The following is a 25,641-nucleotide window of genomic DNA, read 5'->3' as shown; positions in this document are numbered from 1 at the left end:
GCTGGCCCCGCACTCTCTATGTAGACCAGGCTGGCCTTGAATTAACAAGAGGTCCTCCTGCATCAGTCGCCCAAGTGCTGGGACTAAAGGTATGCACCATCACTCCAATAAACCCTTTATACCAACTACACGAGAACAAGGTACGGTCCTCTTCATGTCTATTAGGGCCCTCCCTAGATGCTTCAGCTCTTATATAAATGCTATAGTGTGTACACACAGACCCTGTGCTATAGTGTGTACACACCGACCCCGTGCTATAGTGTGTACACACCGACCCCGTGCTATAGTGTGTACACACTGACCCCGTGCTATAGTGTGTACACACAGACCCCGTGCTATAGTGTGTGCACACCGACCCCGTGCTATAGTGTGTGCACACCGACCCCGTGCTATAGTGTGTGCACACCGACCCTGTGCTTTAGAGCACCTCCAGGTTATGATATCCAATGCCACTTGATAAGATGCAAATAACTGTGTTGAGTTAGTTAATAATGGCAAGGGAAAAGTCTGTACAATTTTCCTAAAAGATAAAACATAAAAAAACTATTTTGCCCAAGTGGTTGGTTTAATCTATGAATGGTAGTAGGTTGAAAGATAGATAATGGCTATATTTTAGTTAGTTCCAGATAATGGCTATATTTTAGTTAGTTCCTAAGGTGGAAGACAGACTTTTTAAAATTCTTCTCTCATACAATACATTCTGACCACAGCCTCCCTCCCTTCAGTCCTCTCAGCACTTCCCATACACATCTCCCCTCTCCCCCAGATCCACTCTTCCACTGTTTCCCTTCAGAAAAGAGCAGGATGCCCAGGGATATGAACCGAACATGGTATAGCAACATGCAATAGGACTGGGCACAAACCCTCATATCAAGACTAGATGAGACAACCCAGTGGGAGGAAAAGAGTCCCAAGAGCAGGCCAAAGAGGCAAAGACACTCCCATTATTGCAAGTCTAATAAGACCATGAAGCTACACAACCATAACTTATATACAGAGGACTTAGTTCAGACCCAGACAGGGTCTGCCATGGTCCCTTCAGTGTCTCTGAGTCCCTGTGAGCCCTGTGTGGTTGATTCTGTGGCTGTTTTCTCATGGTGTCCTCTACCACTCTGGCTCCTACAATGGAAGATGGATTTTAAGGTGATCGTCTAAGGCAACCGTGTTTCTAAATTTGCAAGTGATAATTTTTAACCAATCTCAATGTGCTCTACTAAGACCACCAACTTTCCCTAAAACAATGAGTAAGAAAAGACAGCTAATACTCAGTCAAATCTAGTTGTCCTTGCTGATTAGAAAGGCAGCTGAGGGAAATTATGGTGGTTTTTAAAGAAATTCCTGCTGCCACCGGTGTTTAGGAGAGCTTGGTAGCTGAATCCAGCCAGAGCTAGCTAAGATATACCAAGTTCTCTAATAGAGTTTAAAGTGTGAAAAATACTGAGTTCTCATAGTTTCTTGGCCCTGGAAGAGATAGGAAGCCATAAATACTGGAAAATAAAAAATTACATTTCCCGATCCTCTTTATCTGGCAAGTGACTCTGGAGAAATTTCTTTTAAAAAATTATTTATTTATTGTGAATGACTATTTTGACTCTATTATGTATGCGTACCATGTGCATGCCTTGTGTCTGCTGAGATCAGAAGAGGGTGTCAAATCCCCTGGAAGTGAAATTATAGATGGCTGTAAGCTGCCAGTGTGGGTATTGGGACTTGAATCTGGGTCCTCTGAAAGAACAGCCCCATGGAGAACTTATTTTTTTTTAAACTTTCCCTAGCCTTACTTTCTACATAGGCAAATTGGGGCTAGTAGAAAATCTGCCACAGAGGTGAGGCTAAATGAGGGATGTTTGGGAAGTGCTTAGCATATACATAGTAAACATATACATAGTATACATAAGCATTCACAGATTTTACAGTTATCAATAACAATATAAACTTGGCCTGGTGAGGCAGACCTGGAAACCCAGCTGCTCCAGAGACTGAGGCAGGAGGATTCCAAGTTCAGTGCTCGCTTGGGCTGCAAAGTGAATTCCAGGTCAGAATGAGCAATTTGGTGAGACTCCATCTCAACATAAAAAGCAAGAAGAGGGCTAGATATACATAGTTCAGTGATCAACGCTTGCCTAACATGGAACAACATTGGTCCTGTATTCAGCTCCCATTATTGCAACAAAAAAGAAAGAAAGAAAGAAAGAAAGAAAGGAAGGAAGAAGGAAGGGAGGAAGGGAGGAAGGGAGGAAGGGAGGAAGGAAGGAAGGAAGGAAGGGAGGGAGGGAGGGAGGAAGGAAGGAAGGAAGAAGAAAGGAAGGGAGGAAGGAAAGAAGGAAGGAAGAAGGAAGGAAGGAAGGAAGGAAGAAGGAAGGAGGGAGGGAGGGAGGGAGGAAGGAAGGAAGGAAGGAAGGATAGTATAACCCATGATTTACCTGGTTGATGTCTACAGTGTTTCATCTTGTTTTCTACACTTTTATAGCAAACATCTAATGACTTTTCTCCATCATGCTGCCACTGATCATTGTGGCTGTGTCTTTATAGAGAGGGTGGGACAAAGATGTACGACAGCTTAGTACCATGCCAACCGATGCTCTAAGTCCCTTCCAGGCTCCATGAAAGCACTGTGGGGAGGCAAACAGGGGAAGCTCCTGCCCTACTCTGCCTTCAAAGAACCCGCAATGCAGGAAACACTCAACTAGGAGACAGTGAGCAGAGGGCTACATGTGCCAAGCCTCTGTTCAGTCCCAGCAAGTCAGAAGGCATGGAGGAATTCCCAGAGCCAAAGAAACTTAAGAGGCAGCAGTGTGAGCAAACTGAGTGAATGATCTTAGCCCAGTGGCGGGGGAGGGAAGACAGTGCAGCTCCTGTTAGAGAAACTTGTGAGCATTGAGAACTATAAGGAAGAGCTTCCGCCTTCCAGCTTCTCGGTAGTGCGTGAAAAAAGGCTGTCAAAAATGGATCAATAACATCACCACTACTCCATCACAGGCAATAAACACTAGCTGGTTATATTTTTATTTGTTTAATCCTCCAAAGACAGTTGAGGGCAGTGGTACAAGCCTCCTTCCTCATCTCCTTGGAAGACTGAAGGCAGGAGGATTGCTAGGCTACTGTTTGTATAAATTAGGTAGACTTTGTTTCAAAATAAAAAGAAAATGGGTATGGATGTAGCTCAATGGCAGTTTTTCTATCATGCACAGATCCCCGGGTTCATCACTCATTACTACAAATAAAAGAGAAAGAGAATCCAAAAGAGTCTAGTTTTTGTTTGGTTTTCTGTTTATAGCATGAGTCAGTGCCCATTCTTCTCTCTGAAAATATTGAGTATGTTTCTATCGTTGGATTATGGGTAGGTTTTTGTTTGTTCACTTGTTTTTATTTATAAATATATATATGATTTATATATTATAATATAATTATACTATATATATATATATCTATTTTTATATATACCATGTCATCCAACCATTTTAAATGAGAGTGGCCACACACTGAATCAACTTTGCTCCAGTCTCTGTTTAAAAGCTACTTCACTGTTTTTAGTGTGGGGGCAGTAGGAATGAGCAGATTCATTGTAGAAGTCTCTTACAACAAGGGATGGAGAGACTGCTCAGTGGTTAAGAGTGCTTGCTGTGGGGCTGGAGAGATGGCTCAACAATTAAGAGCACTGGTTGTTTTTCCAGGGGACTTGGGTTCAATTACCAGGACCCACATGATGTCTCACAACCATCTATAGAGGGATGTGATGCCCTCTTTTGGCACAAAGGCATACATGTAGATAGAGCACTCATATACATAAATAAAAAAAAAGAGTGCTTGCTGTTCTTCTCGAAGCCCCACATGAAATGACTTTCAATGGCCTGCAACTCCAGCTCCAGGGTATCTGGTACTTTATTTCTGGCCTCTGTAGGCATACACATAATGCATACATATACCTACACACAGGGTACATACACATAAATAACCCCTTTCTTTTGAAGTCTCTTGTGGCTTTTCCACAGGGGCTTAAGCTTTAGTAAGCACCACCCTGAGTATTCTTCTGTCTGGCCATATACTATAGCAAATGTCTAATAGTTTATGATGATGTGCTCTGTCATAAATGCAAATGAAATGAATCCACTGAGGATTTTGCTCACATGCCACTGTTACTGTCCGCATGAGGAAATGGAGATGGCTCGCTCACTCTTTCTTCCCTTCCTTCCTTCCTTCTTTCCTTCCTTCCTTCCTTCCTTTCTTTTTTTTTGGGGGGGGGGAGGGTTAGAGATAGGGTTTCTCTGTGTAGCTCCAACTATCTTGGAACTCGCCTTGTAGATAAGCAAGTTAGAACTGGGCTCGAACTCATAGAGATCTGCCTGCCCTCTGCAGTGCTGGGATTAAAGGCATGAGCCACACCACTGCCTGGATAGATGGCAATTTCTAATCAGCTGATCTAATAATGGGATGTCAGCTGTCAACATGCTGAGTCAAGGTGTCACTCAAGACACAGCGATGCAAGACTAAGACCTTTGTAGGCTTTTTTGGGGTGTTTTGTCTGCATGAACATCTATCTGTACCACTTGAGTGCTGGTGCCCACAGAGTTATGAGCTATTGTGAAGTCCTGTGTGGGTACTGGGGATTCAACCCATGTCCCCTGGAAGAGCAGCAATACTCTTAACTGTTGTCTCTCCAGACTTTTTTCTTAGATATTTCTGTCTTATCTCTAAGGCTCTGTATCTTCCTCTGGGACATAGATGGCCAATCTCTGTTAGTTTTTATTCTCTGAGGGGGCCAAAATATTTGTTGTCATGAATCAAAGGCCCGCCCACAGAAATCCCTTCTTGGCCAGAAATGATTTCATCTTAGTAAGGTCCATGTGTGGAATTGTCTGGGCAAGAAAAGAAAAATGTTGAGTTGAGCTTGAGATATGTGACTTAGGAAGAGGTGGGTGTCTCCTGGTGTCACCCTTGAATTCTCCTCTCCCACTTGCTGCCTGACTCTGACTGATTTTTTAGCTCAATGAATGCTATTGATGAACATAGCCGGGGGCTCATAACAGACAAGCTTTCTCTAAGGCTCAATGAAGAAAAGGACAAAGAATAGATGAGATGCCACAAGCGGGGAACAGCCCCTACTTTAATGAGCCCCTGAAAGCTTCATCTCGGGCACTTTATTGATTTCTGAACAACACATCCACAAAACCACCTATTATAAAACTCAAAAAACTGGCATTTTAAACACTCAAGTGATTCTGATCAAGGACCATATTTGAGAATCACCCAGGATTTCACTTAATTTTCAATATTAATTGGTAAATATTGTATTTTTACTTTAAAAATGGGGGTCTGGAAATGTCCAAGGTCTCATAGCTAGTAGCTGGGTAGTAAGGGTTTAAATTCAGCTCAGACTCCATTTTAAATTTCTTTCTCACCTCAGTAAAGGAGATAAATTTGTGTAGAGAGATATTTAAAACATATGAATATAATTATTTTTCCTTTTCTTGTCTAGTCTAGTGACTCTCACTTGCAGACAGTATGTGACCGTGAAGGAAAAAGTCAATAGTTCACAATTTTTTCAGTCAGTATCCCTCCCTTTGTAAAATGTTTTATTTATTTTTTCTGAAAGCTAAAATATTTATTCTTTGTTAAAAAGTATTAAAAGCTCTATTAAGTAAAAATTATAAATTAAAACTGTTTATATGTAATTAAAATGCTTTCTCTAAGAAAAAAAAGAATCAAAACTTCATTGGCATTTATTACCATCTTTAGGTAATGGATCATACAATAAATTTCTCTATTTTTCATATCTATCACCTATCTCATCTATCAATCATTCAATTGATTCAATTCAATCTAGTATATATATGGATATATTTATGAATAACCGTATAGTTTTTTGACAGAATGATGCGAAAGTAAAATATTAATATAGATTTTCACAAAGAAAATAAGACTCTCCACCTTACTTCTATTTAATGTTTTAAATTGCCTATAAAGACAAAGATTTTGAATCTTCCTGAATTACGGAGAACGGAAATTCTTCTCACTATTTTTCCCGGAGAAGAGCACTGGCATATTAGGGCGATTCTTTTAGCTTTTAAATAGAACTTAATCAACATTTTATGCAATTTTTGTTACCATACAAATGTATAAATAAATTGCACCTAAGTTTATGCTGCGTGGCAACATTATAGATGGCATAATATTATTTAAGTAGGTACAATTAATCAAGAATTTAATTAGTGTGAAATGCTTAAAAGGCCCAAGGGAGCCTTAGTAGCCACCTTACCCAAGGCTACCCTAGGTTCAGCTTGCGTCCCCAGACAGCCCTGGCCCTCCCTTCTTTCCCTGAAGTCCGGTCCCCTGTACTGGCCCCGCCCCTCGTTCCTCTTCCTGGCAACCTCTCTCTATGTGTGGGTCCGGCCTCCTTCGCACCTGCAAGATTTTCTCCTCCCTCCTTAAATCCCCGTCCTCCAAATGCCAGCTCCGCCCACCCTTGAGGCCACGCCCCCGACCCGCCCTCTCATTTCCTCAGCAGCAGCGCCTTCCTCCCGCTCTGGCTCCGCCCCCTCTCCTGCCATTTACTTGCAGTTCCGCCCCTCCCGGGCGGGTCCACCCGCCGCGAAGGCCTCTGGGAAGAGGCGGGGAACAATATGGCGGATGGCGAGGAGCCGTAAGTATCGGGGTTTTGCCAGAGCGCCGGGTTGGGCTGGGTTGTGAGTGAGCGCGGCAGTGGGCGGTCACCGCTGCCACCCGGGGACTCCCCAACACCCGCCCCGTCCCCTCGTCCCCCCCATACCCTTGCGGCGCCCTCTGTGGAGCTTGATGCTGACCCTTCTTTTATTCTCTCTTTCTTTTAGGGAGAAGAAAAGAAGGAGAATAGAGGAGCTGCTGGCTGAGAAGTTAGTGCTGCCGGGAGGCCGGGGTCCTCTCCGGAGACCCCCGCCTCCCTTCAACCCCAGGCCTAGGGGACCAGCCGCAGCGGGCCCGGGGTCTGGGAGGGGGGCACCCGGAGCAGGCCGCGCGGCCTCACCCCTGACCCTGTCCCCATGCCGGGCTACTGACCGGTCGCTCCCCGGTTGTGCTCCTGCAAAAGCCGCCCGGTGGCCCCGTCTTCCTCCAACCCAGATTGTCAGAGCTGGGACCTTGTGGCAAGTGAATCCAATTTAAATCTAAATGGACACGAGACCTGTTTTGGGTCCTTAATACACATTATAAAGTTTTTATGAACACTGTGCGTCAAGAATTGTGTTAAAACGTGTCAGTTTTGCAAAGCAATTGGGTCTTAAAGGGTATGTCGACCCCAGCACTTGCTCGCTCATTTATCCCATAACCTGTATTAGTTACTTGTTTTCTTGATGCCACAGATTTATAGTTCTTTTCATATGACCAATCCTACATGGTTCCCCTCCCTCCGTGGCAGGGAAAAGAAAATACTCCTGTAGTGGGTGTGGTGAATTAATAATTTCTGTGTCACTTCTCGGTAGTACTTTGGTCTTTCCCATGTTCCCCTCATGGTTGAATTTCAAATGCAAAAGTTCACATTTCTTTCCCACCTTCTAATTCCCCCTCCCCCCTTTTTTGCATGAAATGGCAAAGTTTGCATGCTTGCTATATGCCAAGAGCAGTCCTAAGTCCTTAGTGTAATTGTATCTTTATCTCATGACCATCAGAAGTAGTTGCAATCTACTGTTGAGGTTTCTGACAGTTGAGTAATGTTCTCAAGGTTAGGATGTGCTTGGTTGTGGAATGAAACCCAACTATGCAATACATGTTGATCTTTTTTTTTTGTAAAAATTTGATATCACTACTATATTTGAGGGTAGAAATTGCCCAGTTACAGGAAAGTTATCACAACCAAACATGAATCTATAATTATAAAGTGCATGTGGTTCTTTTTTTTTTAAAAGAGGAGTCCCACTTTATTTTATTGCATAGTCTCAAAGATTTCTTGATGGTAATGCTATCTATGACATAATTTTAACCTAAACATTTTGTGTATGTAGTGACAGTATTAACAGAGGACTTTAAAAAACATCCTGGGACCTCTAAGGAAAATAAATGTTGAGAGTTGTTTTTATCCAAAAGGTTTTGTAGATCGCACCTGTCCAATTTGGGAGGAGCCACAGATAGTATTAGATTTGAAGCAGCATAGTTCTCAAAGTTCCCCGCACCCTTTTCATCTGCTGACTCCCTACCCAAGTATATTGAAGGAACAGATTATGGACTTTCACAGTGACTGTAAATACCACACAGAGGGAAGTCCTTTTCTCACTTTGATCTTTGGGTGCTGAGGAAGCTAGGAAAAGAGACTGGCTTATTTAGTCAAGTAGGTGAAAAGTGCTTTCTTGTAACAGAAGAGCCAAAATTGGGAAACTATAACCACAACTCAGTTTTCCTTTTTGTTTGAGCAGGTCTGATGTGATTACGTTTACATCTGGGGAGACCTAATAGTTGTAGGCGTGGCTTTTTCATACTGATCTTTGCAGTGGAATTTACTCTGTTCTATGCAGAATGGCTGTTGATGGTGGGTGTGGGGACACTGGAGACTGGGAAGGTCGCTGGAACCATGTAAAGAAGTTCCTCGAGCGATCTGGACCCTTCACACACCCTGATTTCGAACCAAGCACTGAAGTGAGAAACATTTATTTTTAAATAACTGCTCTAATAGTTTTACATTTCAAAAATAATAAAATGCTTCCTTTTTAATTTGCTGAAATTCAAATCACTAAAGCTGTTTTGTGAAATTAAGTTATTGTGAATATTGAACTAAATCTTTACGATTGATTTTATGTAAATGACTAGTTATGCAGTTTTACATTTTCATGTAAGTTTAAAATTTTCAAGAGTAGAATAACTTGATGATTTCATATTCTGGTATGCTTAAAATTCTAGTTTAAAAGTATTCCTAAGATACATTTTCCCTTTTGTAGCACTACTATGGTAAATTAATTCTTAAAATACTAAGGTATACTTACTTAGGTATTTTATTTGGAAATCTTTACTTAACATTGACTATAATTAACTGAATGTTAAAAACGTGCTTTCAGTGTAATATATATTTTGAACTTTGTCTGGCTTAAAGCAGATATTTAATTAGATAAAAAATTGTTTCTTACTACGAAGTAGGAAGAAAACTTATTCTATATAGTGTGTTTTATGTCTTTTGTGTCTGTGAAGAGATTTTGAAATAGAAAAATTACTCATTAAGTTGTTGTGTAAACTCTTGAATTTGGCTCAGTAGCTTGTGTAAATGGATCCCTTTCATCCTTTAATGGTGAAAAGAATGCTTAGTATTAATTCTTTCTTTGGATAATACAGTTAAATCGTATTTTCTTGTACTTTGAAAGTGTTTCTGTACACTAGCTTAAGACTGTCACTTCTCTTAAGCAATTTTTCTAAGTTGTTTTTCTGCTGATTTGGAATTTCCTGAATTTCTACCATTTTATAAGTTTTATTCATTGTTCAAAGGAAACTGTAACTATTCTTACCTCGTTTTTTTTTTTTAGATCATCAAACACTGATGTCCCTTTATCTTCTGGTTTTGACATTTACACTTTTTTTTTGTTTTGAGAAAAATTAGTTAAGTAATTGATATCTTCCCTAAAATTTAAAAATTAAAAAACATAAAGAATGGGAGAAGGAAAATAGAAAATACTGTAGTAAGGTTGTTACATTACCTATGAAATGATAAACCAACCATTGAAAAAAAGATAAAAATAACTAGGGGTAGTTTTTAAAATTTTTCTTAGATTTGTTTTTATTTTATGATCTGAGTAGTTTTGCCTTCACGTATGTATGTGCACTGTGTGTGCCAAGTACTCACAAATGTCAGTAGAGGGCCCTCCATACTCTGGAACTTGAGTTATGGATGGTTGTGAGCCACCACATACGTGCTGGAAACCAAACCTGGACCCTCTGCAGGAGCAACAAGTGCTCTTATCTGTTGAGTCCTGCAGCCTCAGAGGTACGTTTTCTGGTTAGAAGAGGCTTTTAATTTCATATAGTCAACTTTAAGTGTTAAGATCGAAACTATGAAATCATTAGGCTTTCAAGATTTGTAATTACATCTCTTTTATAATTTGAAGTAATTGATGATACGCCAGGTTTGTTTGTTATAGATAATTGCCCTTTTTATGCCTGCATTAACACCTATCATGTGGCTTGTTGCCTTGTTCGTGGGTCCTGTAGTGCTCCCTAGTGTCTAATGTGCCTTTCCTTCTTTGCAGTCGCTCCAGTTCTTGTTAGATACATGCAAAGTTCTAGTCATTGGAGCTGGTGGCTTAGGATGCGAGCTCCTGAAAAACCTGGTAATATATCACATATAACATACTGTTCTCTTAGAGATGAGTAAGTCCTTTTACTTTTTGTCATATGAGGAATGCCTTCATATCATGATTGTTAATTTTTCCTTGTACATTTATTGGGTAAGTTTAGCAGGCCAGGTTCTATACAGTAATAAAATTATGTAATGTTACTTTGGAACTCTGAAAGGCTTAAAGTCATTTGTTTCTTCTCTGCTCTTTTTTGTTGTTGCTTCCTTTTGCCTAGAGCTAATTTTATTTCATTGAAGTAAATAACAGAGTAGTTCATCTTTTAATGTGTAATCTCAAATAATTTATCATTTCTTTTGATTTTCCAAATAATCCAGTTAGGTGATGTTTTGTGTCGTTTTATCCAAAAGGGCACATTGAGGTGCAGCAAAATTAAAAGACTCTCATTTCCTCCTGGGCTGTAGTGAGGTTCTTAGAATCTAGCTCAGGTCATCAGTTCTTGATGACCATGTGATAGTGAATGCCAAGATTTGGGACAGCTGAGCCTTTACTAAATCTATTTCTGTGTACTGTTTAGAAGTAAATAGTTGTGATGTAATTGCGTTCTTAGAGTTCTTATCACCATGAAGTAGCTTTGTAGAAGTTTCTGTCTAACAGCTTGAAGAAGGAGAGAATTAATGTAGGGTAGCTGTATGCCTGGCTTCTCACTGTGTATAAGGTGGATAACTAGAAGATTAAGCAGCTTCTAGCCAGAGACAGGACACCAAAAACCTGCCAATAATTAAATTTACTTACTTACAAGGTTTATTATTTACATTTATAAGTGATTTGCGTACATGTATGTATACCACGTGGTACCTGCTGCCCAGGGAGGTCAGAAGAGGGTGTCACACTGAAACTGGAATTGCAGAAACTTGTGATCCACCAAACCCAGGTCCTCTGCAGGAGCAGTAAGTGCTCTTAACTGCTAAGCCATGTCTTCAGCCCTGACAGCTACACTGATTTGCTAAGAAACACTAGTATTGCTCCTACCAAAGTTTTAAAATGAAATAACTCACTCTGTTTAGTGCTGTGTTAGTTCTGTGGGGAATGTAGGCCATTGTGATCTCTGTCTGCAGTGAATTCGAAATTTGGGGAGATAAATAAGTCTTACTGAAGTAAATAACAGTATGTATGGATTAGTGTAGTGTTCCAAAATGGTAGCACCCTCTCAGACTTACACTAGCAGTGTGAAAATGTAAAACTTAGAGAAGGGAAGAGTTTGTGGAGCTGACCGTGTTTTTTTGTTTAGGCATTAGGCATGAACAAGTCTGTTAAAGCTTAACTTTTTCATTTTGAAACCATGATTTACTGTTGCAGTGTATACTGACTTTTAAATTATTGTCATTAAAGATTAGATCTGAGGATTATTCGTCAAGCAACATCAGGGAGTAGTTCTGTTATTAATTTGCAATATTCTGATCTTTTACGCTCATACACAGAATGTAGGCCTTTACTTTATAATTTGTTATTTTGCTTGTATTAAATGTAAGCATAGAAGACATGGATAATTTTTTTTCCTCTTCCTTTTTATTGACTGTAAGCCCCCTAAGGGCTCATTCTAAAAAGAGAAAAGGGGAGACTATGACATTAATATCACTGATTAACCAAATGCTTATTGAACCTCTTCTTGTAAATGGCAGGCACCATTTAGGTGATTAAAAACTCAAATGGAGTGACATAGACAAGTGATTATTTATGGGAGTCATATTTTTGTTGGAGAAAGAGAGAGAGAGAGAGAGAGAGAGAGAGAGAGAGGTCAGATGGTAGTAAATAGATGGAGAAAGGAAGAGTGAGTAGGCAGCTGGTGGTGAAGGGCAGCGTTTTCAGAAGGTGCAGTTTGAGTGGGGACTGAGGAGTGTGCTAGCACACTGGGAAGGAAAGGTTCTAGGCAGAGAGGGCAGCAGATGGAAAGCTATCTTTGTGAGTTTTCTCTTGGTTATAGATGTTTTAAACCTGAATGCTTGTGCATTTTTGGCCTTTGATAATATTCATGCATTTTATGCATTGTACAGACTTTATTTTAAGCCAAAGAATGCAATTATGTAGAATTTATTACTGTAAATGTATGGATTTGGGACATATATTTTTGTTATGTTTTAAAAGAAAGAAAACTCTTGTCTAATTAGATTGTTGTTCTTTCCACAGGCATTGTCTGGTTTCAGACAGATTCATGTTATAGACATGGATACTATAGATGTTTCCAATCTAAATAGGCAGTTTTTATTTAGGTAAGTTTTGATATTTTAAAAGTTCTGATAAACATTTGAATTTTTGTACATTGCAAAACTTTCACATTTTAGGTAAATATTCGAAACTATATCCTGAGTATTTGGAGGATGATTGTTTTATAAGCACATGTATGCATTTTGTGTGCCTTTTCCATTCTGACAAGTTTTTAATATATTACTATAAAATAGACCAAGATGATTGGTTATTGATAACAAGCCACTCCTTTACTTTGAAACTACCCTGATTACAGTAATAGTGATACTTACAGAGGTAACTAATTTGGGCACGGTGCCAGGAAGGGTGACTTGCCATTCTATTTATGACACTGTTTTAGTTGGCAGCAGTTGATTAGTTCCTGATCCTGTAAATTTTGTAACAGTCTTCACTAAAACCACACTGGAGTTTTTTTTTTTTTTTTTTTTGTGTGTGTGAGACTTATAAAAGCACAAAAATACATTTAGAAGAATCTTGGCACTCCACTGTTTTCCTCTTCCATATGTGAAGAACTGTCTGCAGAGTGCTTGAATGTGGTACTCAAATCAAGATTTCTGATTTTCAGAACTTTTTTATGCAAGTAAGGACAAGAATAAAATTGTTGGCAACTTCAAAAGGGAAAAGAATAATTCTTTATTGAAGAAGAGAAAAATTGACCCACCTAAATGTCTCCTTTAAAATTCTAATTTTAAATAAAATAAAAATTTGATTTGTTATTTTTACTTTTTAAAAAATATTTGCACTGCTGGGTATGAAGGAAATTAGTAAGGGTTCAATGTGTTATAGGAGGTTCTAATTAAGCACTAACTCTTACATATGAAGGGTAACTCATTTCCATGAGAACTATGAGGAAATAGTAAAAAGAAAATATTCATGTTTGTCCCTTTGTACTTAACATCTAGTTATTGTCAAAAAGTGATGCTTCCAGACTAGTTTCTTAAAAATGTTGATAATGTCTTTGAAATTTATTCTTTCTTTTAAAACAAGGTTAAAGGAGCTGGACCTAATGGTGCATACCTATAATCTTAACACTCAGGAAGCTGAGACAGGAGGATCTGGGCCAGCCTAGGCTACCTAGTAATATCTGTCTCAAAACAAACAGGAAATAACAAACCCCACCATGCTTTAGGGACCTCTGATTCCTATTGAAGTAGCACACGCAAGATGGTGATACCTAGGGGTTCTTCCTTTCAAAGAGTGAATCTCTTTGTGTATATTTTACTAAGACCAGCATAAAAAACAGTGAAGCAGGCCGGTGACTTCCGATTGTAATCCCAGCGTTTGGGAGGCTGGAGCAAGAGGATTAGTTGGAGTTTGTAATAACCTTGGGGCTAGCCCAAGTTCTAGAGTGAGATTTCTGTCCTAGAAAACCAAACCATCGAGATTCTGGGATTCAGGCAGTATACTTGGAAGGATCTGGGTCTAGTATATTTTTATATTAGGAATTGTCATGGTTGAAAGTGGCCACTAAACACACTGTTATACTTTGCCTGGGGGGTCGGACCCTACTCTTCAATAGTTTATATTTTCAGTTAGGAAATACAATTAGACTTGTCATATTTGGACTATCAGCAAGGGTTTAATAAATTTATTGCTGGTATAAAAATACTTAGGGATTGATGGAGAGTTGGCTTATCATTTACGAGCACATGTTGTCCCTGCAGAGGACTTAGGTTCAGTTCTCAGCGCCAATGTCAGGTAATTCACATCTGCCTATAATTCCAGCTCCAGGGAGTCTGGGCCAACTGTAGCCTCCACAGACATCTGCACTCAAATATACATACTCACGTGCAGATGGAAATACATATAATTAAAAAAATAAAGATATGTAGTTAAAATATGTTAAAAAGTATGTTATAAATTGTTTATTTTTATGTTTGGAAGCTAATTATGTAGACCATCTAAATTCATATTATGGATGATAAGCTAGATGATTTTTTTTTTTTTTAATTGAGACAGGGTTTCTCTGTGTAGCCCTGACTGTCCTGGAACTCCCTCTGTAGACAAGGCTGACCTTGTAGTCAAAGAGATTCCCCTCCCTCTGCCTCCTGATTATTGGGTTTAAAGGCGTGAGCCCCCACTGCTTGGCTATGGATGACAATTTAATGTAATGTTTTCTGTAGGCCTAAAGATGTTGGAAGACCCAAGGCTGAAGTTGCTGCAGAATTCCTAAATGACCGAGTTCCTAACTGCAATGTGGTCCCGTATCCTTTCAATAGAGAGAGTTCTTCTCTAGACTTTTATACTTAGAAATGCGTGCATTAAAAAAAAATCAACTTATTTCTAACCATCACTCATTCAGAACTCTATTCCATTTAAATGGTGGGCAAGCAGGGACCTAAGGCACACTGGAAACTAGGTTGAAAAAGAAACAAAGGAAGCAGTGGAGGAGTGGCAACTGGGAAACCAGGATGTGGCCCAAGATAGTCTGTCCTGGATGGATGTCTATAAAACAGATTTCCCAGGTCTCAACAGTGGGGCTACATAGAACGTAAGTATCCTCCCTTGTAATTCGGTTTCCTTACAAAGAAGCCTTTATTTCCATTTTTAAACAGATTTACTTCAGAATAACATTTACAGAAGCTGTAAAGGCCATACAGAGAAGCTGTACCTCTTTCGTGTTTCTGTTAAAAACATGGACATTATTTAGAGCAGTATCATTTGTATTAGAAGTTCCTTTATTAGAAAAACTAAACAAACATATTTTGTACAGTCTTGTCTTTTTTTTTTATTTTTTTTTATTTTTGAGATGGTCTTTTTGTGTAGCCCTGGCTGTCCTAGAATTTCCTGTGTACACCAGGCTGGCCTGTCTCCCAAGTCCTGAGATTGAAGGTGTGCAGTTCTTACGTTTTTAAAATGTTAGGTACGATGACTGACTGATTCTCAGAGCTAATAGAACAGGATTCATGAGTAGCCTGCAAATACAGGATGATGTCCAGTAGTTGCTGATTGGGTGAAAAAAGACCTCCAGCTGAATTTTATGAGGGGTGGAAAATATGCATACTTTACTTCAAGGCCCCCAGACCTCTTAAAACCCAACAAACCCATCAGTACTAGCAACTAAAAAAGCTATCGGAATTCTCTGTATTGTTTTTATATAAGGCTCCAATAGTTTGACATTTTAATAGTCTTTTTTTTATTGAAAAGAATTTTTTTTACAATATATTTTCATCATGTTTTTTCTCCTCTCCCAAGTGCTTTTCACCCCTATCCACTCAACTTTGTCTTTTTTTCTCTCTTAAAAAAAAAGACCTCATCTAACCCCCACTAAAATATAAATCAAATAAGTAAAAGACCAATAATGCAAAAAATGCCAAAGTAAAGCAAAATGAAACAAGTTCACAAAAATGCCATAATATTTTGTGTGTGTGTGTGTGTGTGTGAGAGAGAGAGAGAGAGAGAGAGAGAGAGAGAGAAAGAGAAAAAGAGAGAGAGAGAAGACAGACAAACAGGAGAGACAATTTGTGCACTGTGGCATACAAATACATGCATAAGATAATAATTTAAAATATTTTTGTCAGAAAGTAGGGGTTATATTCATATTAGATTTCTTGAATTCCACATTGATAAACACTTTTTTTTGGCATTGTTAACATTACTTCAAAATTTGAAACTTGGCAACTTAAGTTCCTTTACATGGATTCAGACATTTCAACAAGATTCAAGATTTTAATGACACTTTCTACCGACGTAAGTTGTCCACTTGAAATGAAATTCTTGTTAATTCTTACAGTTTGTTGGGTTTTTTTCCCCATTCTGTTTGCTGGAGTGTCCTTTCATAGTTGGTTTTTCTCTGTGGTGTTTTGAGTAAGCTTGTTGGCTAACTGAAATACTACTGTCCTGATTCTTAGTGGATATCACTAGCTGTTTACTTGAATAAGAATTACTGAAGGATTAGGAGGGTGGGCAGATTCTATTAAAATTAGTTTTGTTTTTTTCTTACATAGTGAATTACTTTGCATAACTGCTTTTCTTTAAATTGATAAACTGGGTTCAAAGCAGTTTTGGAGACACAGCAAAGTTGGATGGAAGGCAGAGAGTTCTGTTGTTGTCTGGAGATGGATCAGATACAGTCCATGGGCTGGTGTCAAACCATTATTACAGCAGTGCATTTGTAAGCACTAGACTTAGCGGATGTGGTGGGGCCAGCAGTAGGGAGGTTGAAGGAAGAGGATGTTAGACCAGCCTAGGACTACATAATGAGACTGAATCAAAAATTACATGGATTTTTTTTTCCTCATAGAATTTCATATTATTGTTTGTGGCCTGGACTCTATCATAGCCAGAAGATGGATCAATGGAATGCTGGTAAACTCTTCAGTGCTGGCATTGTTTAAAGATCTTTGCTGTTGCTTTTGACATAGCCCAAAGCAAAATTGTCATATATTTGTAAAATAAGAATTTGTTTAATTTTAAATTAAGTAGATAAATACCACTGTTATTTCCTGTCATTGGTTTTCAGTGAGAAATATTTATCGTTAGGAATAATTTCTTCATTCTGATATGTTGCTGAGTCCCAAACTGATTCCTAGAATTTGTTGGAAGCATGCTGCTGCTTTTACCCCCATTCCCTGTACCCTTCTTTAAACCCTTTAAAACCTTTTCCTAGATATCTCTTCTAAATTACGAAGATGGTGTGTTGGATCCAAGCTCCATTGTCCCTTTGATAGATGGAGGGACCGAAGGCTTTAAAGGAAATGCCCGGGTGATTTTACCTGGAATGACTGCTTGTGTTGAGTGCACCCTGGAACTTTATCCACCGCAGGTCAGCAGAAAAACTCCTGCATTTCTTTCTTAGTATCTGGGGCTGTAATTAGTGCTGGTTATTACATTTAGTCAGTGTCTGGTGTTTGTATTGTGGATAAACATATATTTAAAGATATGCTAAGGCCAACAGGTATAGGTTAGTATTTGCCATAATGAGGGCATGGGCTTAAACTTGTGCATGTCAGCATCAAAACAAAATCAAAATCTAAACAAAATTTACTAAGAAGAATAAAGTATGACAGTCTACTGTGAGAGAAGACACTATATATCAAGATGGTCTTCTTTTTATGGTTTCATTTTTGGCAGGGTTTTTTTTTATTTTGTTTTGATTATGTGTATGTATATGTGTGAGTATGTAGGTATGTGAATGCAATGTCCCTGAAAGTGAAAGGTGACAGATCCCTCTGTAGCTGGTAGGTTGGTATGAGCTGCCTAATGTGGGCACTGGGAACCAAACCCAGGTCTTCAGAAAGAGGACTATACACTCTTAACTGTCCTTCTAGTCCCTTAATGTTTTATTTAAGAGAAATTACAAAGTTATTCGGGATAAATTATATTCTGTTTTTTTTCCCTGTATACCTGCACTTAATCTGTAGTTTTATTGTCCATGGTTCTAGCTGCCTGTAGGCTGCAAATATCAAAATAAAATTCCAGAAATAAATGATTTATTAGATTAAAATTGCCCTCCCCCAACTTTTTAAGTTGCATCCATTTCTGGGTAATGTGAAATTTTGAATCATCTTGTACTGTCACAATATACTTTTAGATTTAATTTTAATTGCTTATTTCGGTGAATACATGTGTACACATGGGTGCAGGTGCATTAAGAAACAGGAAGCATTAGGTCTCCTGGAGTTGTGAGTCACCTGATGTGGGTGCTCCTCTGCAAGAGGGGTTAACATTCTTTCCCTAGTCCCTGAATCCTTTTTTATTAATGTTATTTTAATCTCTTATTGTTCCTAATTTATATGCTGAACTTTATCTTAAGATACAGTGTGTGTCCATAGGGTTCAGACATTTGTTGGGGTCCTAGGACATACCTTTCTTGAATAAGGAAGGTCTACTGTAATTATTTTAGAGAACAAAAGTACTAGGAAAAGGACTGGTGAGATGGCCCAGCAGATGAAGGTACTGAGTTCATGGTGGAAGGGGAGAGTCGTAAGTTTCCTTCTGACCTTCACATATATATTGCAGCATGTGCTCCTACACACATACATGCAAAATAAATGTAATGAAAATTGAAAAATAGGATTAAGAGCGATCTTTTCAAAGATGGTTTCTTTAATCTACATATTCATTTTAAAAAATAGTTACAATTTTGATTTATAAATGGTAGCAGCCCTATGAGTATTAACTTATAATTGATTTAATTCTGATTGTGCTTTTGTGTTGATATGTATTATACCTTCACATTAAACACAGGTAAAACAAAATCATTCACATTTCAGAATTTATTTAATATTTTTCTTCTCATTGCCAAAAGAACTTGGGTGAATATGCTCCAAAAATGTAGAATGAATGTGTCTCTTTATAGGCAGCTCAACGTAAAGATGCTGATTCCCTCTTATTAGTATAGCAGTTTGAACGTTTTATAGTGTTTTGTTATATAAGAGTTGAAATAAATGTTATGAACTAAAGCAGACCTGGACATTGCATTTTAAAATAACTCATTATTTAAATTTTACTAAGAAAGACAAATTGTTTTTTAGGTCAATTTCCCCATGTGCACCATTGCATCTATGCCCAGGCTACCAGAACACTGTATTGAGTATGTAAGGATGTTGCAGTGGCCTAAAGAGCAGCCTTTTGGAGGTACTTTAACAGTCTAGACTTTAGAAAGTAATATATTATTCATTTTGACATTCATATAAAAATTGCCTTATGGTTATATATGTCTGTCTTCCCCAAAACAGATGGGGTTCCATTAGATGGAGATGACCCTGAACATATTCAGTGGATTTTCCAAAAGTCTGTAGAGAGAGCATTACAGTATAATATTAGAGGTGTTACCTATAGACTCACTCAAGGTGAGTTAATGAACCGTTGTGATTGTGGGATTGGTGGGGATGCTCTGTGGGGAGGATGCTTGACTAGAGAGTATTTAGAGATTGCCATCCATTTGAAGTTCATTAAGGAACTATGGAAGTGATAGTTTCCCAGTTACCTGAGGTAGGAGGGAACTGAGTTTAGCAGAATGGGTACTTCTCAACTAGTGGGGACTGAATGGTATCACCGACTGGTACTTATACACAATTGGAAGAGACCTGTCTTCAAAGTCTGTTTACTTCATCTTTCACTAAAGGGGAAATCATTCCCTTCTGGGAGCAGTAAAAAGACTCTCTCTCTCTCTCTCTCTCTCTCTCTCTCTCTCTCTCTATATATATATATATATATATATATATATATATTTTTTTTTTTTTTGGTTTTTCGAGACAGGGTTTCTCTGTAGTTTTGGTGCCCATCCCGGAACTAGCTCTTGTAGAGACTATATTTTAAGCAGGAATCTATGTCTTGTTTGGTTTGAGTTTTGTCCAGTATTTTACACAATCTAGTTGCTTTTTATTTTATTTTTAAATTTTTATGTTAAGAGTGTTTTGCCTACTTGTATGTACATGCATTTTGTGCATGCTTGGTGCCCACAGAGGACAGAAGACGACATTGGATCCCCTGGATGAAGTTACAGAAAAATGTGGGCTTCATGTGGGTACTGAGAACTGAATTGGGGTCTTCTGGAAGAGCAGTAAGTGCTCTTAACTATGAGCCATCTCTCCAGTCCCTAATGTCCTCTTCTACTCGTAGTTTCTAACTGTTGAGCACAGCAATTGCATTTTCTCCACATTTGTAATTTTTACCACTTGCAAGTCTTCCTGTTTCCTCAGTGTCACAGGATTCAAGTTTTGGTGTTCTTCCCTGACCAGCATCCAATTATCCATCCTTGGATCTTCTAGGCCTGAGTGCAGCATTTTAGGGTTAGCCTTATCTCTGAAGATGGGTACAGTCCTAAAGGAAAGCCGATGTGTTGCTATCATTTGTTGTTTGTATTGATGTTCTATTTCCATTCTTTGATGTTGCTATTCATTAAAATCTGCATATCTTTTCACCAGTGCAGTTGCTAGGCCTTCTCTTCCCCTTTTCTCCCTCCTTATTCCTCCTCTCTCACAGAATTCTAGAATTCTAGGATTGTTTATTGAATTTGTATATTGGTTCTGGAGATTGCCTAGGGCCTTAGCAGCCTTTTAGATTTGTCTCATCAGTTATCAAGTCTTCTTGGGTCCTTTACAAGGAAGCCATGAAAGATTTTTCCAGATGCTCTACAGAAGCCTGGGTGTTCTGTCCTGAGTGCGGAATCAGTTACAGTCCCTGAAAGTGTCTCCTCTAACGTGGACTCACAATGAGCAGTCATCCTGCTCAGCCTTGGTGGCTAGTGTTCCAGTCCCATTTTAGTTCATCCCTTCTGGAGTTTTACTAAATTCTCTAGAAAGTGCTTTGTGTTTTCTTTGCAAGTTTGTCATTTCTCTTCTGTGATTATTTCCTTTTATTTACTCATATTCTACTATTGTCACTTGAAAGTTCAGTTCATGCCTACTGCCTGTTTTCTCACCTTTCCCTCCACCAGCCTGCCTTGTGCTCCTGCCGAAGCGCTAGGGACACATCTTGCAGTGCTTCTTCACCCTCCTGGATCATGTGGTTTCTTCTAGAGCAAGCAATTCAAGTGCAGTTAGAAGACAGTCTTTCTTTGTACTATAGGAGACAGTTTGTTCATTACTTAGATGACCATGGCAGTGCAAATCATAGTCAGAATGAGAACTGTGTGTCGGATTTTGTGTGGTTGGGACTGTAGTGTAAAAGATACTTTTTAAAAGTTGTTTTTTTTAATTGTGGTATTTTGTGAATAGAATGACTTGAACTAGCTAACTATATCAAAAATAATTAGGCAACTTTTTGTTTACACCTATTCAGGCTTTTCAGACTCTAGTACAGTGTATCAGTATATAAGACTAATGTGGGATGGGCATGTGTGGGCCCAACCCATTCCTACATGTATACTAGGGATAGTGTGGATGTGACATTTAATTTCTCAGCCTTGCTTTCCTTCTGTTTAGAACAAGGATGGTGTGACTAGCCTCACCATGTCAGCAACATTAAATAATATTTACTGTTCACACTTTCACGCTGTCCCTGGAGTATAAGGAAACACTGTTGTGTTACTTCTTTATCATCATGTAAAACTACAAAGACTATTTCAATACTATTACTTAATATTTCCAACACACTATAGAATACTGGGAATGTGAAAGAAGATAGTTCATGTTTAAGCTTTTTAGGATTTTAGGTTTTTTTTTTTTTTGTGGAGGGGGGTTCATTTGTTTTGAGATAGCATTTTTCTGTGTAGCACAGACTGGCCTCAGACTCATGGTTCTTCTGCTCCAGCTTCCCAAGTGCTGGGAATAGGCACATGTCACTGAGACTGGCTGTGCCCAATTTCATTTCTTGATTTGAAAGCCTGAAAAATCAAGTTTCAGAAAATGGGATTTAACAATCAGGCTTTAAATGATTTAATTCTATTACTTTAACTTAAGGTGACTGTTTATTTAAACAGAGCTGGAAAGATGACTTAGCTGTCAAGAATTCTTATTATCCACAACTGCTTCTAACTCTAACTTCTGGGGATCAAATAGACTCTTTTGGACTCTAAGGACCCTACACTCACATGTTAACATACCTGCATATGCATGTATGTGTGTACATACGTGCAGACACACGTACTCATGCCCCCACACATAATTGAAAATAAATCTTGAAAGAAAAGAAAAGAAATGACCATTTTTTTATTTCGTGAATTTTTTCAGGGGTAGTAAAACGAATTATTCCTGCAGTAGCTTCTACAAATGCAGTCATCGCAGGTAAAGCAAAAAAGATTTTCTCAGTTTTACTTTTTGCTTTGATATTTGACTTAATATCTAAATTGACATTTTAGTAGTTACTTGTGTTCTAGGAATCTGATATCTTCTTGGTTACCCAAACCAAATATGTTACTATATCCTCTGTATATCTTGTATCATTATCACAGTAAAGGGACATCTTAGCGTGTCTTTTTACTCATAGGCCTAGATTTTCATTCATCTAAGGAAGACGAACGAAAAGGTGTATTGCTGGATTATGTAAAATAAATATAAAACTTGTTCTTTCCTGTGTTTTTAAAATTATGTATTTTAACATCTATTTTTTCTATAGAAATTTATTTGATTTATCACTCACTTTCAAAGTATTTAATTTTTGCCGAGTTAAAATGCCTTTATTTTCTCTCTAGCTGTGTGTGCCACTGAGGTTTTTAAGATAGCCACAAGGTAATGAGTTTTATTTTTAACTTGAATATAGCTCCATGTTAAAACCTTGCTCAGTTAGATAAACATCAACATTTTTTCATTACAGTGCATATGTTCCCCTTAATAATTACTTGGTGTTCAATGATGTAGATGGACTGTACACATACACATTTGAAGCAGAGAGGAAGGTTAGTAGTGTTAAACTAATGGAAATGTTTTCATTGTTCAGCCCTTGCTTTTATATATTATTAGCTAGGAATGTGAAGGTAAATATTCATGTTCTGAGCTACTAACGCTAATCATATGTATTTTTTGTTGGTTAGCTTAAATAAATAATGTAAAGCAAAATAATTTAGAGGGAATTCTATATTACAAAAACAGACTTTAAAGCAGAAAATAATCCAATATGCATGATTGTTAAACAATTTGATTTCTATATCTTTTCTTAGAAAAAGACTGACATTAGTTTGTGTCCCTCTATTCTTTTATGTCTGCAGGAAAATTGTCCCGCATGTAGCCAGCTTCCGCAGAACATTCAGTTTTCCCCGTCAGCTAAACTACAAGAGGTTTTAGACTATCTGACCAATAGTGCTTCTCTGTAAGTGTTCAGAGTTTTTGTTATTGTAAAAATCATTTAAACTTTAAAATGAGCAAGAATTATCTCTTTCAATAAAATGTGTGCTACTTTATGTAGGCAAATGAAGTCCCCAGCTATCACAGCCACATTAGAGGGGAAGAACAGGACACTTTACTTACAGGTCAGTAGTCTTCAGTTTTACATTTTTCAAGGGAATTGTATTTTTTTCTTAATGTGCTATACATTAAAATATTGTTTTCCAGTCAGTAACATCTATTGAAGAACGAACAAGGCCCAATCTTTCCAAGACGTTAAAAGGTATTTTAAGCAATTGTATATATTAATAGTTTCCTTTTTTAGTATTTTTTAGTAGTAGTAAATGTCTGCGCGTGCTCTTGCTCTCTCGTTCTCTCTCTTTCTCTCTCCCCTTCTCTCCCTTCCTCCCTCTCTCCCCATGTATGTCTGTCTCTCCCCAGTACCAGGGTTCACAATCAGTAACACTTGACTTTCTAGGAAGGTGTCTCATTATTGCTGTCTCATAAGCCTTTGGTGTTTGGAGATAGGATGCCTTGCTTTTGCTTTAGTTGGTGTTGAACTTGTTTGTAGCCCAAAATTGGCTTTGAAATTATATTTGCACTTAATTAAATATGACCAAGTCATTATTACTTATACTATAAAAGTAATAGAATTTATGGTTCTTTATTTTAATAGAAAAAAATATAAAACTCCAAGAAATAAAATTTTATCTCTTTAAAAAAGAATTGGATTTTGAAACATATCTGAACTATACAACTATTATAATGTGTGTGTATGAGTATATTCTTTTTGTTGAGGTACTTATTTATTTTTGTTTGTGCTAATGACACTCTTTCCTATTTTAGAATTGGGACTCGTTGATGGACAAGAACTGGCTGTTGCTGATGTTACCACACCACAGACTGTACTATTCAAACTTCATTTTACTTAAGGAAAATAAATCTATAAACAATAGAAAATTCATAGAAATAATATACTTTATGAATGCTAAGAAATATAATTGAAGAGTGGGGAAGGTGAGGCCGAGGGGACATCCAAGAAAGGAAATTTAATTGATGTCATTTTTAGCATTAGTGTTGCTAGAATTTGACTTTTATATATATATATATAAAATGAGTGACTCTTTTTTAACTTTCTAAGTTTCTCTGGAAGACTGAACTTTGGGGTTGGGCTAGTAAGCATTCTCATTAGTCATACGGAAAACGATGCTTGGAGAGAAAGATTATGAACAAATGTATTGCTCCTTAAAGCAGGACAAACACTGTCTTTTGTGTGAGTTTGTTATTATGGTCAAAGAACGTATTCCTCAGCTTTCATTTGAGTGTCCACATGCATAGAAATGTATCCTTGAATGGAAATGAGGAATTATGTTATAGGAACATTAAATATTACAACCTGACATCTACGTATATCAGACATAGGCTGTTTCTTCATTACTACTCATATAATTGTGGCTATCCAAATGTGTATTATTGTAGAGTTTAACTTATCCATAATAATTTGTAAACAGTATTACAGACTAATAATACCTGTGCATGAAAATATGAAGTATTTTCATGTGTTTATTTGCAATGCCATAGAGACCACTATGCACAAACTTAAACCAAGACAATGGCTGTTCAAAGAAAATTAATGTTTAAACAGTTATCACTGATGCTTTTGCACTATTTATTAATAAAACCATACATTGTCTACTTTTTTATTGGAATTTTAAAGTATATTAATAATAAATAGTTCCATAGTGGTGTTGAATAATTTTTAAATATTTAAGTTATTACCAAATTTTTGTTGCACCTAAGTTAAAATTTTGCTGATAAATGGGATGGCTAAATTTTTATAATAAATGCCTGTTTTTTTTTAAAAATACTAAAATCAAAGTGGAATGCAAATACTAAAAAAAAAACCCCAAAAACCTGCTGTTGTAATATTTTAATGTGGGAACAAATAGTACCTGTTTTTTCATTCTTTGTTTTTTATTTAGTTTACGGTATTTGTTTAATTGTTTCATTGTACTTTTTTATTTGTAAGATTTGTGGAATGTTAGTGGATAAAGTCAGTCTGTCTTTCTGGTGTGGGTATGATGCAGGGATAGAACCTAGGACCTCCTGTTAGTATTCAGGCATCTGTTCTGGCCTGCCCCTGGGATTCTGATAGGCTATGACCTCAGCTGTAGTCACTAGAGCACCTCCTGTTGCAGGGTCACTGTGTGTAACTGTGTTCCCTTTTTAAAGGGCCCTGACTCTCTTTCCCCCTTCTCTCTCTTCCTCTCCCTCTTCTGCTTCTCCTCCTCTTCCCCCCTCCCCTCCCTTCCTCTTCTCTCTCTGTGCCTGTCTTCTTTTTTGCTGATCCTGTCCCCAGAGGCTGGTCTCTCCTTTCCCTTCCCTCTTTTTACATTCCCTTTTCCTTAATAAAAATCCCTCCACATGAA

The 25,641-nt window shown here is 37.9% G+C and overlaps 1 protein-coding gene across 2 annotated transcripts; it reads left to right on the top strand.

Annotated features, from left to right (window-relative positions):
* The first annotated feature begins 6,565 nt into the window (after positions 1-6,565).
* Uba3 (ubiquitin like modifier activating enzyme 3) lies at positions 6,566-25,641 on the top strand. Of its 2 annotated transcripts, XM_041639794.1 has the most exons (18): positions 6,574-6,640; positions 6,828-6,869; positions 8,481-8,601; positions 10,197-10,277; positions 12,429-12,511; positions 14,630-14,710; positions 16,153-16,196; positions 16,750-16,814; positions 17,116-17,271; positions 18,983-19,085; positions 19,187-19,300; positions 22,124-22,177; positions 22,585-22,621; positions 22,707-22,788; positions 23,098-23,198; positions 23,295-23,358; positions 23,441-23,495; positions 24,059-25,641. In XM_041639794.1, the coding sequence occupies exons 1-18, from the start codon at positions 6,621-6,623 to the stop codon at positions 24,142-24,144; spliced, it is 1,389 nt and encodes a 462-aa protein (XP_041495728.1). In that variant the 5' UTR covers positions 6,574-6,620; the 3' UTR covers positions 24,145-25,641. The 2 variants fall into 2 exon arrangements, with proteins under 2 accessions (XP_041495735.1, XP_041495728.1); XM_041639801.1 differs by lacking the exon at positions 6,828-6,869 and having other exon boundaries at positions 6,566-6,640.

The sequence above is a fragment of the Microtus oregoni genome, unplaced genomic scaffold (genome assembly GCF_018167655.1).
Source record: "Microtus oregoni isolate MIOR12 unplaced genomic scaffold, Mior012 000002F_ref0000024, whole genome shotgun sequence".
NCBI lineage: Eukaryota > Metazoa > Chordata > Mammalia > Rodentia > Cricetidae > Microtus > Microtus oregoni.
This window is presented reverse-complemented; position numbering and strand designations above follow the sequence as displayed.

Coding starts and splice junctions, on each gene's coding strand:
- Uba3 (XM_041639794.1), top strand. CDS start 6,621: ATGGCGGATGGCGAGGAGCC. Junction 16,197..16,749: donor TAATGACACTTTCTACCGAC/GTAAGTTGTCCA, acceptor TTTTCCTCATAG/AATTTCATATTATTGTTTGT. Junction 22,178..22,584: donor TACAAATGCAGTCATCGCAG/GTAAAGCAAAAA, acceptor TTTTCTCTCTAG/CTGTGTGTGCCACTGAGGTT.